The sequence below is a fragment of the Panthera leo genome, chromosome A3 (assembly GCF_018350215.1).
Source record: "Panthera leo isolate Ple1 chromosome A3, P.leo_Ple1_pat1.1, whole genome shotgun sequence".
Taxonomy (NCBI): Eukaryota; Metazoa; Chordata; class Mammalia; order Carnivora; family Felidae; genus Panthera; species Panthera leo.
The window spans coordinates 57,798,808-57,813,920 of NC_056681.1; the positions used below are offsets into that span (position 1 = coordinate 57,798,808).

At 43.6% G+C, this 15,113-nt stretch overlaps 1 protein-coding gene across 1 annotated transcript in view; it reads right to left on the reverse strand.

Moving 5' to 3' along the window:
* The window catches only part of IL1RL2 (interleukin 1 receptor like 2), a 41,652-nt gene extending 30,988 nt beyond the window's left edge, over positions 1–10,664 (reverse strand). The window contains exons 1-5 of the mRNA XM_042930320.1: positions 10,492–10,664; positions 10,122–10,203; positions 9,968–10,037; positions 8,962–9,196; positions 5,941–6,136 (exon numbers count right to left, since the gene is read on the reverse strand). Of these exons, the coding sequence (XP_042786254.1) occupies positions 5,941–6,136; positions 8,962–9,196; positions 9,968–10,037; positions 10,122–10,203; positions 10,492–10,664 (756 nt within the window). The remainder of the gene's footprint in view (positions 1–5,940; positions 6,137–8,961; positions 9,197–9,967; positions 10,038–10,121; positions 10,204–10,491) is intronic.
* Between the last annotated feature and the right edge of the window lie 4,449 nt (positions 10,665–15,113).

Sequence of the window (15,113 nt, forward strand, 5' to 3'; positions counted from 1 at the left end):
CACAGCCTAATAGTGGAGCAGAAATCATTGTATTGAGAAGCAGTTTGGAATTGAAAAAAAAAAATGGAGACATCACCGCTTTTCCAATGTGAATACTTCATTGTCTATGAGAATGCATATTTTATTTTTTTAATTTTTTTATGTCTATTTTTGAGAGAGAGAGAGAAAGAGAGAGAATGCAAGTGGGGGAGGAGCAGAGAGAGAGGGAAACACAGAATCTGAAGCAGGCTCCAGGCTCTGAGCTGTCAGCACAGAGCCCAATGCGGGGCTCAAACCCATGAACCGCGAGATCGTGACCTGAGCCAAAGTCAGACGCTTAACCAACTGAGCCACCCAGGTACCCCAAGAATGGATATGTTAATACCTGAACCTTTTCCTCCATAACCCTTCAATTTCAAGGACCATCTCTATTCCTCTTGGTCTTCAATTATCCCAGCCACAAGCTGGGCTTTGTCATTATCCAGAACCGCTATGTTTCTAAATTCCTCAAAACAAATATACCATTCTGATTATCATTTTTTATTATTCCATCTCTTCCATTCCTTTATTTTAACCAAATAATAGCATGTGATATTTATTTATTAAATAATTGCTATGTACCTACACTGAACTAAGGGCTTACCAGATAGATGATTTCATTCACTCTTCAAAACAAATCTGTGAGGCCTTATCTCTTGGACGGGTTTTAGTTGCATAAAGCAAAAAGCATCCCAGCTATTTTAGGGGGAAAAGGATTTAACACAGGTATTAGGCGCTTACAAAATTTTAAGAAGCACTCAGGCAGTGAGATCTAAACCAGACCATGCTGGTGAACGAGCTCACAGGATCCCTGCTACCTCTGACATAACTGTGAGGTGGGAGTCAAGACTTTGAAACACCCCACCTGAAAGTCAGACACCAGGAGTTGCCACGACGCAACTCTAGCGTGCGAAGTCATGCCACATCTAGTAAAGCCACACCAACAAATACATCATCAGAGGGCCTATGCACTGCTTCTCAGCTCCCACAAAGCCGAGGTCTGGGCCCTGGAACACCGCTGCAGAAAAATCCCCATGACCATGCTGTCCAGCAGAAAAAGCAGGACAATCTAGACAATTTCTTATTTCAGCCCTTCAGGGAAGCCAGCTGAAGAAGCTTAGTCACATCCAGAACATTAGCTGCAGGAAACCCTGGAAAACTGTAGGGTGTGTATTTGGTTGCTTTGGTTGTTTGTTTGTTTGTTTGTTCATTTGTTTCTTTTTAGCTTTAGAGCCTCTCTAGTGTTTAAAGAGGCTCACCATGGACAGTGAACATCTATCCACCATGTTCATTATAGTCTTCTACCTGAAATTTCTATCCATCACACCCATTTTTCTGTCTTCGCTGGAAGCAGTCTTCTTGACCCCTCCATTTGGTATTAATTACCACTTTCCTTCAGGTATCATTTCCTTTCCCATCATGTGGCTGTCACTTTACTGACCCCCTTTCAATTCCTCCACACTGTCACCCTTTATCCTTGCAGCATATTCAGCCTGCAAAACCCACCCTGGGTTGGTCCCATTGTCTCTCTCCTACATGCCTACAACCCAATGAACATTATGAGAGAAAATCACATCAACATGAGTCTTGGCATCACTACTGATTCATGGTCTTCACCTTAGAAATTCTTTGCTTTCGACTCCCTCATTCACCTACTCACCTACACTGTTCTTTCTAAATTTCCACCTAACATCTCCCTCCAATTAATGGAGAAAAGAGGGGCCACTGGGAATGAGTTCCCTCCACTCACTCTCCTCTCCTTTCCCCTCATTCTGTCAGTTCTATCTCATACACTCTCCTCAATGGTCCTCGTTTAATCACTGAATTTCTGAAATAGCGTCAATGATCCACACGCCACCATCCGCAAGCCCTTCCAATTTATTCCCTGCAGTGCCTCCACGAGGACTTCACTAACGCGTAAAGAAGTGGAGTATGTCATTCTCCTAATAGGGTGATTGGCCGTTGACATACTTTAAGTGGGGAAAAGGCTATGTGCTGGTTAGCAAACAAGATCTTCTACTTCCTAGCATCACCTTACCCCACTCTGACATGGACCCCAGACTCTATCTAATGCCCCCAAAAACCATTCTCTTTCTTACCTGATCCCTTTGCACCTGCTAGGGTTTTTTCTAATTGTCATCATTTTCGCCCCCCACCCCCCCTTCCCCACCAGCTTCATTGCTATTCATTCTTTACGCAGTGCAATGCTCACCTCCTACACAAAGCATTTCCTGGTATGGCCCCAGGCAGATAATAAGCCCTAAGTGCTTGGAGAATTGATTCCAATGTTCTCATTTGACAGAAGAAGACACTGAGGCCCAAAAAGTAACTCAAGGTCTGAACTGGAGAGTAGCAAAAACAGAGCCATAACTGAGGTCACTGGTGGGAACGGTTTCAGAACAATCCCTCTTCTTCATATTGCTTGACTCCTAGCCTCCTATCTGCTCAAGCTGAGCAGATAGTTTAAAAATAAAGATGCCTGAACCTCACCCATGGATAATCTGATTCAGGAAGTAGAAGATAAGTCCGAGCAAGTGCTTTAAAAAAAAAACCCATCCTCTTAACACTGAGGTAGTGACAAAGTTGATTCTAAAAACCTACCTCTCTACAAATGTCAAGTGCTTTCAAATCTATGACCACAACAGGCCCAGGCCGAGAGGAAAAACTTTCGAGAAGAGTTCTACTGATAAGACTCTAAAGGGGCATAATGCTGGTGCCAAGAGGTAATTGTTGCAAGGCTGCAAGGTGGGAGACAGAATGCTGGAGGAAGAGTCTACAAGAAGCCACGGAGAAGAACGTGTGACCCCGTATCCTGAGAAGGCCAAAGTTGGACTCGGAAAGTGGGTAATGCCACAGTCCAAGCCACCTGAGGCTGAGGGGACGGTGGCCTGGCAATCAGTACCCTCTGAGCAGAACAGGAATACTGTTAGGGAATTTTTTATTTCCAAGTAGGCTCCACGCCCAACATGGGCTGGAACTCATGACCCTGAGATCAAGAGTTGCATGTTCCACTGACTTAGCCAGCCAGGCCTCCCTTGGAACAGGATTGTTGTTAGTTTTTAAATTGTAGTCAGAGCCAATGCTAACAAGGGGATAATGAGAAAGAGTATGCAAACTGTTGATTATATGTCCCGACACATATTAAATGAATACTTGTCACGTAATTTTTTTCCACTGGCCCAATAGTTAATAAGAAAAACAAAAAATATTGGAGATAGAAAGAACTCAGAAGCCATCCACCTATTCAGTAGAAACTTACTGAACATTTCCTCAGGGCCAGGTATTAGTATTATAAGTGGAGAAGGCACAGGCAGTAGCTATAAAGTCTGTAAAGATGAACTTCTCATTAAAGGAAAACTGGGTGTTTAGAACTAACTGTCCCAAATACTTCTTTTTTTTTACATGTTTATTTCTGAGACAGAAACAGAGCATGAGTGGGGGAGGGGCAGAGAGAGAGGGAGCCACAGAATCCGAAGCAGGCTCCAGGCTCTGAGCTGGCAGCACAGAGCCCGACGTAAGGCTCGAATTCACAAACTGTGAGATCATCACCTGAGCCGAAGTCGGATGCTCAACCTCAACCGACTGAGTCACCTGGGCGCCCCACCCCCCAAATTATCCTGAAGGTGACAGCCAGTAGACTGATAAGACAGTGCTTTGACAGATACAGGTGTAGGAGACAAAAGCTAGAGTCAGGGCCTGACATCCTGCCAAACTCTTAAGTCATCAGCTGGGATCGAAATGACCACACAGTTTGGTTAAACCACTAAAAGCATGGCCCTAAAAGAAGACCGCGTCAATCCCAACTTCAAATGATGATTCTCACAAGTTCACTATTGCGCCAAGCAAGCCAGGTTTGTGCCTATATGTACTACATACAATATGATTAAATTTCAGTGAAATTCATAAGCTGGCAACACTAATCTATGCTATTATAAGTCAGGGGATTAGGGAAGTACAGTTCTTTGGAAGATGGCAGAAGGGGGCCTTCTGAGGTGCTGGTGGTGTTTTAGTTCTTGACCTTGATCACTGGAAGGGGTAACCAAAGGGTATGTTCACTTTCTGATAATCCATCAAGCTTGTCCCCTTAAGCTTCATGTATTTTCTATACATACACTGAACCTCGATGGAAATTGTTCACGCATTCCAAACATTGGTACCCAGAATATATAAATATATAAAGTCTCTTGTAAGTCAGTAACAAAATGGTAAGAAAAATGAAAAAAATAAAAATAGGGCAAAAGGTAGGAGTCACCAGTTCAGAGCATTCGAAAATGGTCAGTAAATGTATGCAAAAGTTGTTCAATCTCACTAACACTAATAATTAAGGAAAAGCAACCAAAACAACAATACAGTAACATTTACACCCATTAAGCTGATAAAAAAATATATAAGTCTTATAATACAAAGTCTCAGATAAGGTTTTAGGGAGTCCGGGATATTGCAGGGGGTGAGTATAAGCCGATAAAAAATTTTGTCAAGGAACTTGGCATCATCAATGAAATTGAATACTTTATACATAGCCTACAATCTAACAATTATAAGGTTAATGAGAATGTAGCCTACAAAACTTGCACACTGGCAAATGCGCCTTAAAACACGGGGATAAGGCCATTCATTGCCTTGTGAGAGCAGAAAATGGAAACAAAGTAAATGAACACAAAACATGTAATAGGATCAACAAGGCCAAAACTGGATTCTTGGAAAAAAGTAATAAAACTGACACCTCTCTTATGAGAGACTAATCCAGTGAGACAGTGAGAGAGAAATACATTGTAACAGGGATTAAAAGAAGAACCTTCTGGCAGAAACAGACATCAAAAGAGCAAAGATGGTAAACCGTTGCATGCTAGAGTATCTGAAATGTTAAATGAAATGAGCAATTTCCTACAAAAAAAGAAATCTTACCAAAACTCTTTCAGGAAGAAATGAGAAATTGGTATAAGCGTCTCTCCATTAATGAAATTGAATCAGGTGATAAAAAGGTTTCCACAGAGAAAAATCACGCCCCAGATGGCTGTACCGACAAGTGCTAACAAGCAGAATTACAGGAAAACTAATCCTATCTTAAATAACCAGCCTGTTCTCCTCCCTGCCTAGGATTATGTCTTAGACATTAATATCTGCTGGGACAGCCAAGAAAAGAGAATGCTCCAAGGTGAAAACACAAGGTGCAGAAAGGTGAGTCAAGGATTTCATGTTTTCATAAAAAGTGAAGGACAAAGAAATAGTTTTATTTGCTTGGATAGCATGATATAAAAATAATGCAAAAGATAGAAGAAACCAATAAAAGCAGCCATGTGCTATGAAAGGTGTGACAGGCCCAGGGCAAATACAGCTCAGGAGAGCAGAGGATACTTTCCAGGGGTGACTTTTTATACTTTGTGATTATTGAATCATGTGCATGTAGTGCCCACTCAAACAAATTTATTAATCTGTTAGAATAAAAGAATAACCAAGGATAGTTCTCAAAAAATATAATAGCAGGGAGGTGGTGAATACAAGGAATAAAATATTACAAAGTTATAAGAACCATAAATTTTAAAATCAATAATCAGCGGGTAAAATTATCAGTATCAATTAGCTAACAATTAGCTAGGTACTCAAATCTCTTTACCAACTCTGCCTTAAAAGATACAACTTAAACTAAAAACAAGTTTAAAAAAATTTTATGCTTATTTATTTTTGAGACAGAGAAAGAGTGAGAACAGGGAAGGGGCAGAGAAAGAGGGAGACACAGAATCTGAAGCCGACTCTAGACTGAGCTGTCAGCACAGAGCCCATCGTGGGTCTCGAACTCATGAACTGTGAGATCATGACCTGAGCTAAAGTTGGATGCTTAACCAACTGAGCCACCCAGGCCCCCCCAAAACGAGTAAGTTTTAAAGAAGAAGAAAAATATCATAGGAAAATTATTTTTTTTACCTTGTACCACGTTATTGAATCCAAAACACAACTCTGTGGGAAGTTCAGATGACAGGTAAGACTGTCGTCTTTTCCGGCATGTAATATTTGTTTGTATTCATCTGATAAAATCAGTTGACTGTTTCCAGAAAAACAATACCAATATTTTCTTAACACAGTTAGGTTTACATGGATTCTGTGACAGGTGTTTGTATAGCTGTAAGAAAATGGCAAATTGAAACCTCGTAAACTCCAACAGTCACAAAATCAAATGAATCTACTCATCTCCAGATTGCCAAATCATCTTCAAGATATTGTGCAAGCCCTCTGCCTCGAGCGAGGTGGGATGCATCTCACAAATTATTACTTACAAAAAGGAAAAAAAAATATTTATATTGTGGAAACCCTGGACAACACCTTAACCACGTGATCCAACCGATTACCACCACCAAGGGGCAAGTGGACACCATGAGCTGCTGAGTGTGTTATCTGAAGAGGGTACAGACTACATGCTATTCCAGCCAAGAAGGCTCAGCCTCATCCTACTCAGGAGAAAATGTCTGGCAAACCCGAATGAAGGGATAGTATACAAAATAATTGTACTCCTTAAAAATGTCAATGTCGTGAAGCACAGAGGACCTGTTCCAGATGAAAAGAGACTGAAAATACGTGACAGTCCCATGCAATACATGATCCCAGATTGGATGCTCTACCAGAAAGGAAAGGAACAAAATGTGTCAAGAAAAATAGAGATGATTGACAAAATTATAGTGTGAATTGGGAGTTAGATAAAAATGTTATATGATGGTTCCTGAATATGATAACTAAGAAAATATTCTTGGCAGCAAACACACATGGAACTACTCAAGGCTAAAGGAACACGACGCATACAACTCAAGTGTTTTAGAAGAAATGGCTTAGAAAAAAAATATTGCGTGTAATATACATATACAGCTGACCCTTGAACAACCAGGGGGTTAGGGGCACTGGACCCCGTGCACTGTTGAAAATCCACATAGAACTTTTGACTCCCCCAAACCTGAATTACTAATAGCCACTGTTGACTGGAAGCCTTACTGATAACATAAACAATGGATTAACACATATTTTGTATGTTATGTGCATTATATATTGTGTTCTTACAGTAAAGTAAGCTAGAGGGGCACCTGGGTGGCTCAGTCAGGTGAGCGACTGACTCTTGATTTCAGCTCAAGTCATGAGCCCAAGGTCGTGAGATCAAACTCCCTGTTGAGCTCCACGTTGAGTGTGGAGACTGTTTAGGATTCTCTCTCTCTCTCCCTCTGCCCCTCTCCCCTGCTCATGCTCTCTCTTTCTCTCTTTAAAATGAAAAAAGAAAAAAATAATAAAGTTAGAGGGAAAATGTTAAGGAAATAATAAGGAAGAGAAAATACATTTACAGTAATGTACTATATTTATCAAAAAAATATCCATGTATAAGTGGGCCTATGCAATTCAAACCCATGTTGTTCAGGGATCAGTCATATATGGAGAGAGAGCAAGAGAGAGAGAGAGAGAGAGAGAGAGAGGGAGAGAGAATTATAAGGTAAATGTGGCAAATGTTAAAATAATGAGGAATCTAGATAAAGGATAGGTGGGAGTTCTTTATACTATTCTTGCAAATTTTGCAGGAATTTGAAATTACTTCAACATAAAAATATACAGTTTACTAAGTATGTCTCATATCTGTATGTTAATGATTTGTGAGAATTCACACTTATTTTTTTCCATGACAGCAGCATCTGTGTCTACTTTCTAGGAAAGATGATCTTTCCCTGTTTCACAGCAACCAGATTTAAGTATTTTAAATCCAGCCCAGACATCCAGATGAATTTGTGTGCCACACAATCTCCAGCTCTATTATGTCATAACCCAGAGTCAAACAGGACAGGAGACTCCACGAGACACCTTGTCAGCACCTTAATCTATACAGTGAGTGAAATTGTGGAAAGGAGCCATGAAACAGGGGCTCACAGCCACTCCCACTTGTGTACCACTGGGCAAACGCAATCACCTTTCTCCAGTACCAATTTCACATATAATCTCAGCTAATTGTCCCTTCAACCCTATCAGGCTGGCGTTACTTCCATTTTACAGACAGGAAAATCAAGGCTCAGAGAGATCAAATCATTTGTTAAAGACATGCATGCCAGCCAGTAAGGAAAGGTAATAAAATTGAGGCCGTTGGGCAAAATTTGTCCACAAATGTGTTTTATTTAAGCCATACTCACAAAGCTTATTGAAAACTCACACACACACACACACTCACACACACACACACACACACACACACACACACACACCATTTCCAGGATCCCTGAAAACTTAGAAAATGGGCTTGAGTTGTAAAGATTGCTGCCTTTGGTGGGACATATGCTTTCTGGTTCCCCACAGCCCCCACCAGGCTCAACTGTCTCCCTGCCATGAGCCCTGGGTCACTCATTTACATTACGTCCTAACATGAGGCTTACTTAGCACAGGGCCTGAAACATATCTGTCAGTCACTGTTAAATTCCTATTGAGCACCATTACAAAAAGGTGCTCAAAGGGTTTATCCCCATCTGGTGGTGCCACCTGTCATGAAAACTTCTGGCATTCTAAGAAAGAAGGCAGCAATAACAATGGGAGAAACAGATTTTTAAGCTGGTCTGGCCTGTGGCCTTAGATCAATGGGAAAAGACGCATTTCATGTTCCAACAACTGATTTATAAACCTGTTCTGTCTTAAAATGTGTTCACTGGATCGCTTCTCGGCATTTTGGCTGATATCAAGTGTAAAACGTGTTCACTGGAAACCGTCTGGTAACAAACTGTTATAAAATTGTATTTTATTCTTCTCACTGAGCTTTCTATGTTTATTAAGAGTTTATAAAGAATTTTCCTAAAAGAATTATATATATATATGTACACATATATATATATGGTTATAACATTATACACACACGTGTGTGTGTGTGTGTGTGTGTGTGTGAAAAAGAGACAGAGAGAAAGAAGGACTTAGTTCTATTTTAAATGAGCAACTTACTTTATGACACATTGGTAGATCCCAGTGTCCTCCTGTGTCAGGGGGAGAAACAAAATCCAGTTTTGCTCCTGGTGAATTCTGGACTGTGCGTTTGTGGATATTGGGCTTTTGCCAGGATATTTATACCATGTTACATGTACTTTCCCGGACGTTGGTGACAGGTTTATACAATTAAAAGCAAAAGGCTGGCCGGCGGAAGGTGTCTCCTTGTACATTCTAATATCCTTGCATGCATCTAGGGAAAGAAAGGGGTGGGGGAATCATGAAAGAGAACTCTGGTGCTATTTATTATCAGTTTTAACAAATGCCTCTTCAATTTTCTAGCCAATTTGAAATTGTATTGGAGAGTTTTCTCAGCGTGGGAGTTCCCTCAAATGGTCTGCTGATTTGATTTATGGACAAAAATGTGTCCATAAAAGACATTGACTCATCCTCTCTGTCTGGGATGATTTTGTTCTGTCCCTTCTTTCCTAAGACCCTGAGTCCTTATCTGCCTGAGTACACGTTCCTATTCTGAGCCCCCTTGTCCTGTTTCTTTGTGCTCTGCCACCCAGTTATTTCACTCCGTCTTGAATAAAAGGTGCAAGTATTTCATCCCAAAGAGGATTGTTTAAAAATCCGCTCATGTTAAAGTTCGCTTCTACTGAACCACATAGCATGGCACTGCACTGCGTGTCTTCTAGGGAGAACTCTGTTCTGCTGCTGGGTTTTGAGCCTTTGGACTCAAGACTTCCAAATTTGCCTATCCACACCTCCTCACCCCACCCACCTTCCCCCTCCCAAAGGTGCCTCAAAACCCAAAGGGGACATTTGGGGCTGAGCGTCAGATGCTGGGAACTTGCTGTTTCCCCACTCAGCGTTAACTTCACTTGGTCCCCTGGGGTGGAAGTAGCAGAAAGGCTGGGGGCTCTTGTGAGCCCCCAGATGGGCCGCGCAGGCGCTCCCACAGAGCCGCAAGGAGGCAGGTGGGTGAGGGTGGCCTAGACCCGAGGACGGCCCAACGTACCTGCTCTGACAAAGGGTGGAAGCGCGATGGACACGCCGCAGAACAACAGGGCCAGCATCCCCCCGTTGGGCTACAAGGAAGACACAAGGTGGGAGCGGATGAGGCTCGGCGGGGACGGCGACCACGAATCTCAGAGGTCCTAGCCCAGGCCTACCTGTCTTCGCGGGGTGCCCACATTTACCCGACGTGCCGCCAAAGACTCCCCGCTCCCGACCCCACCTCCAGAATCCTGCAGGCTGGAGAGGGATCAGCGGGAGGAGCTGGGAGGCGCGGTGCCGGGAAGTGATCATCGTAGGGAGGGAGGTTCCCAGCTCCGGGGTGCGCCCTGGCCCCTCCTGCGGCCGCGGTGGCGTGACCTCTGCTAACCCGCAGCGAGGCGGGTGTGCGCCCTGCGCCGGGTGAGCGGCACGCCACCCACCTGGGCTCCCCACCTGTGCGTCCCGCGTAGCCTCTCCCCTGCGGGCCTTAGCCTCAGGGTCCGCCTGGGCCTGGCGGTCCAAACGGAGCCCTCACCACCAGCTCACCTGGGAGAAGCCAGCTTAGGCCGACCTGGCAAAGGGCCGCCGGAAAAGGGAGAGGAAGCCAGAGCGCCGCCGGACAGGCAGGTAGCGGGAACTGCACACCTTCGCCCAGAGACGGAGCCCGCTCCCCCAAGGTCGCCCGGCGGGCCGGGGGCCGCCCTCCCGGTCGTGCACATGTTAGCCAGACACCTCTTTCCCTCCACACCTTTCCGACGGCCGGCGCTGCACCCGCTTGGCTCAACCGCAGACCCCGGCCCGTGTCCACCTGCCAGACCGGCAGGAGCAGGCAGGATCCCGTGGAGAGAGGAGAATGGGAGACAGGCACTGAACCCAGGCGTGGCATTTCCATACCGCGCTACTTCCTTGCCACCGTGGGCAGGGCAGGCCTACCTTCCCCAAGGGGAGCGTAGGAAGGAATAGTGCCATCACAGGAAGAAGTGGGTTTAAAGGCGTTGTTACCTGATTTTCTGGCGGCTGACAAATCTTTCACCGGCAGTCATGTCTGCTTAGATCTATTCCGAATCGTCCCCGTAAAGGAACTCTTGCCTTTCCAGACCCGTCTGAGCAGTTATTACATGCCCTGCTTGGTCTATACAGAATACCCCAACGTAGAAGGTGTCCCAAATGGCTTCTGAGGAATAGCATTTCCCTGCCCCAGTCAGGCTGTTAACTTCTGTAAAGCAGACCTCCCAGGGCGATCCTGAAATACCTGAGCACAAAGTCGGCTCCTGTGTGAAATTTCCAAAGATGATATCAACCAGGACAGGTTGCCCTGGCCTTCAGGAGACACCCAGAGACAGGCCTGCAGGGCACTGGGACTCAGAAAAGAAGAAGGAGAAGAAGAAGAAGAAAGAGAAAAAAAAATACATATATATATATATATATATATATATATATATATATATATATATACACACACACACATATACATAATGTAATCTCCATTTAGCAGATTCCTGACCAAGCTATCTCTGGCGGGTTTTGTGGTTTTAGAGAGAGTGAGACAGAAGCAGCTGCAGGAACAGGACAGGAGTTCGGCAATTTCATTACCAGCACAGCTTTCTGTGATGAGCTGGGGGCCAGGGGTTTGCAAGTTGCTATACTCTTATTAAACATTATTGAGGATTCTAAAGTGCTTGTTTATGTGGGTTACTGCTGTCAATATTTACTATATCAGAAATTAAGACGGAGAGCATTTAAAACGCTTATTTTCTTGTTTATTTTAAATACAAACAATAGACTTTAACATAAGTGTTAACATAAACGTCATGCATCTTATGAAAAATAACTGAACTTTCCAGAACAAATTTATTGAGGAAAGTCATACTGTTCTACATACTACTACATACCCCTGCTTAATGTTCCCAAGTCTCTTTGATGTCTGACTTAACAGAAGACAGCTGGATTCTCACAGCTGCTTCGGCATCAAACCTCTTAGGATGTAACATGTCAGGTAGCCTCTGAAAAAATCCACTTTCAAGCAAAAGACTGGAGAGAATGAGAATTAAAAAGATAAATGTTATGCCCAGAATTCGTGATCCCCAAAGACCACCAGGGAGCCGAGTCCGATGCAAAAGCAAAGAGCCTTTATTCGAGCTAGCTCCAGCAGCATCCCCTACCTGCACCGACGCAGCGGTGAGATATCGGGGAGAGAGATCCAGTTTCAAAAGCACAAAGGTTTTATTGGGGTCTAGGGGCAGTTGGTGAGGTAATGGCTGTGGCCTCGGCCGATTGGCTGGGGAAGGGTCGGAGTCCTGTTACGCAGGTCGCCGGGCGTGTTTTGATCGGGAAGTTTGAACCGGTGAGCGGGAGGTTTCTCAAGGGGAGGAGGCTGGTCAAGGTGAAGGACACAGAACAAGATGGAGTCGACCGGCGTAGGCCCGCCCTTTCAATAAATAGGGTCTGAATACTATTATGAAAATGGTTTTCATTTCACACACCTTGGCAACCCTTAGGCCTCTCACACTTGGAGGACCCCTTTGGTAAGCTGCAAATGGAGATCTTTATTCCTTTCCCCTAGCATCAGCATTAAATGAGGTTCTTCAGTACATGTACATTCAGCAAGGTCTAGACACCCACCCAAAACAAAACAAAGGTGTTACTACAAAAACTGTCAAGTGACATACATACAGAACCATTGTTGTAAGCAGTGTAAAAAGTTATTTCCATTTTTTTCCTAACTCTCATTGTCTTGTTCGGCTTCTGCCTTATAAAAAAGTTTGTGTCGTATCTTACTTTTTTTATAGCTGGACAGTAGTCACGAGTGCCAAATCCAATCAGTATAGTTGCCCCAAAGCTTAGAAGTTCCAACGTGCCTTCCCAGCCCCCCCACCCCCACCCCTGCAGTGCCTTGAAGGGACATTTCTGGTATTTCCTTTTTCTGGTGAGGCTCTGGATCGGCCACTTTACACTTTCGAGGATGGTTTCTAGGCCTGTGTTTCCTGATAGGTGGAGGGGGAACCACGTGGCTCTGAAGGCAGAACCTATCAGGAGGATGGAAATGTTTTTAAGGAGGATGTAAACGTTGCAATTAAAAACAACAGAAAGCCAAAACATCTAGGGCAGGCCCTTAATTACCTTGAAAGATTGGAGAAACCGGAGAGCATTGTTTGCTAATGAGAAAAGGGGAGGTAGGAATTCAAACAATGTAGTTATGGAGCTTCTCTGTGGCTCAGCTCAGGCTTGCTTTAGGATGGCCCTGAGAAAATTGCTGTTTTGTGCGGGAACTTCCTGAGTTCAGTCACTTTATTCATCTTCTCTGATTTTCACATTAAAAATTCTCCTTTTAGAGGTGCAACATGCAATGGTTAACAGCTAACGAATTCAAAACAAATCATAAGTCATGGAAGCAAGACCCAGACTCAGAAATCACAATGACCAAGTTTCTGTATACCTTCCCCCCCACACCCCCACCCCCAAACACACTATCCTGTTTAGTGCTTATCATTCCGGTATGTGTGCATGTGTGTGTGTGTGTGTGTGTGTGTGTGTGTTCCTTAAGCAACATAAATGCAAACATTTTGAAGAGTGTAGTTCTAGTTCTAGATCATTCAAGGTCACTACTGTATGATATTCCATTGTTCGACTGTACTCCAATTTATGTATCCCTCTCCTTTAGACATACAGGTTGTTTCCAATTTATATTTGCTCTTAAAAATAGTGCTGTGGTGGACATTTCTGTAATGTTCTCTTGTGTGGCTTTTTTTGAGAGGTTGTCTAGTGAGTGAAATTGAGGCATCACTGGGTAGATGCATCTGTGACTGTATTAGAAAATCCCTCATTTTCTCCACATTAGACACCCTTTAGAGCATAAGGTTTGCATTGCTTCACGTTCTTGGCAATATTTGATAATGTCAGACTTTTACATTTTGCCAGTATCGCAAGTCTAGTGATGTAAAAGCTATCTTGTGATTTTATTTTATATTTCTCGAATTCCTAGTAAGATGGGACATCTTTGCCTATGTGCATTGGCCATTTATGTGTCCCCTGGGAAATGTTTTCTCACATGCTTTGCCCTTTTACCCACCTGGTTATTTGCCTTCGTTTTATTGATCTACAGAGAACTCATTAAATTCTGCCTCTGATGTCTCATGTAGCTGCTTTCAAAGGGAGGCATAGAGGTACCTCACTGTCCTCTCCCTGCCAGGGAGTTCAAACCCCAGCAACAGCCCTTATGTATGACAGAGGGATGATTAGACCCACTTTTCAGAGGTAGCATTTGTGAAACGCTCCTTGCAGGGTGCCCGACAGCAAGAGATACTTGATGAGCCTGGAGTTTATTCTCACTCTCCCACTGACTCCTCCTTGTCAGTCTTCCCTAATTGCAGATATTTTTGCAATGGCAAGATTCTTAGAAGTTAATGTCATTGGGCACAAGCCATGGTTAATGGCCTCTTTCTAATGGTTTATTTATTCATTAATTTATTTTTATGAAGTGAAACCATTTCTCCACAGATCCTTTACATCATTCTGAGAGCAGGTGTAAAACAGCAATCTTTGTAATGGAGGCATCACTGAGTTCAGCCGGGTTGACTTTTACCTTCAGTCTATTTGCTCCTTAGACGAGGTTGTGATGTGTATTCATATACACGAATGTGTGTTTTATACAATACACAGTGGCTTTTATTTGTTCTAGCTAAATATCCGATGATTTCCCACTGAACCCAACCCGCACGTCAAGTTCCCTAGTGAGGATGAAGCAGAGATATGTTCACATGTAATGGTCAAATGCTCTGAAATGCAGGATTAGGCTGGGGTTGGGAGGGCGGGGGTGGAAGTTCTACCGCGATCTTCATGCCTTTCAGGTTCTTCAGCTCTCACGTTTGTAGTCTCTGGGAGACTTGAAATGTACAGCAGCAATTCTGTGCCAGGCTTTTGTTGCTGGAATGAAATGAGCTTCCAGAGAGGGAAAAAGCAGCAGCTTGGGTTTCCTGAGGTGCTAGGCCTGCCCCTCCCCCAGGCTCGGCGATCCCTTCATTCACTCATTCACTGAGCATTCATAGATATCTGGGGAAAGAGTTCTCCTTCTAGAAGGAAGAGCTAGTACAAAATTTCTAAAGGAGGAGAGAGTTTGCATGTTTCAAAATAGCATAAAGGAAGCCAGGCCAGTGTGAATTGAACAGAGT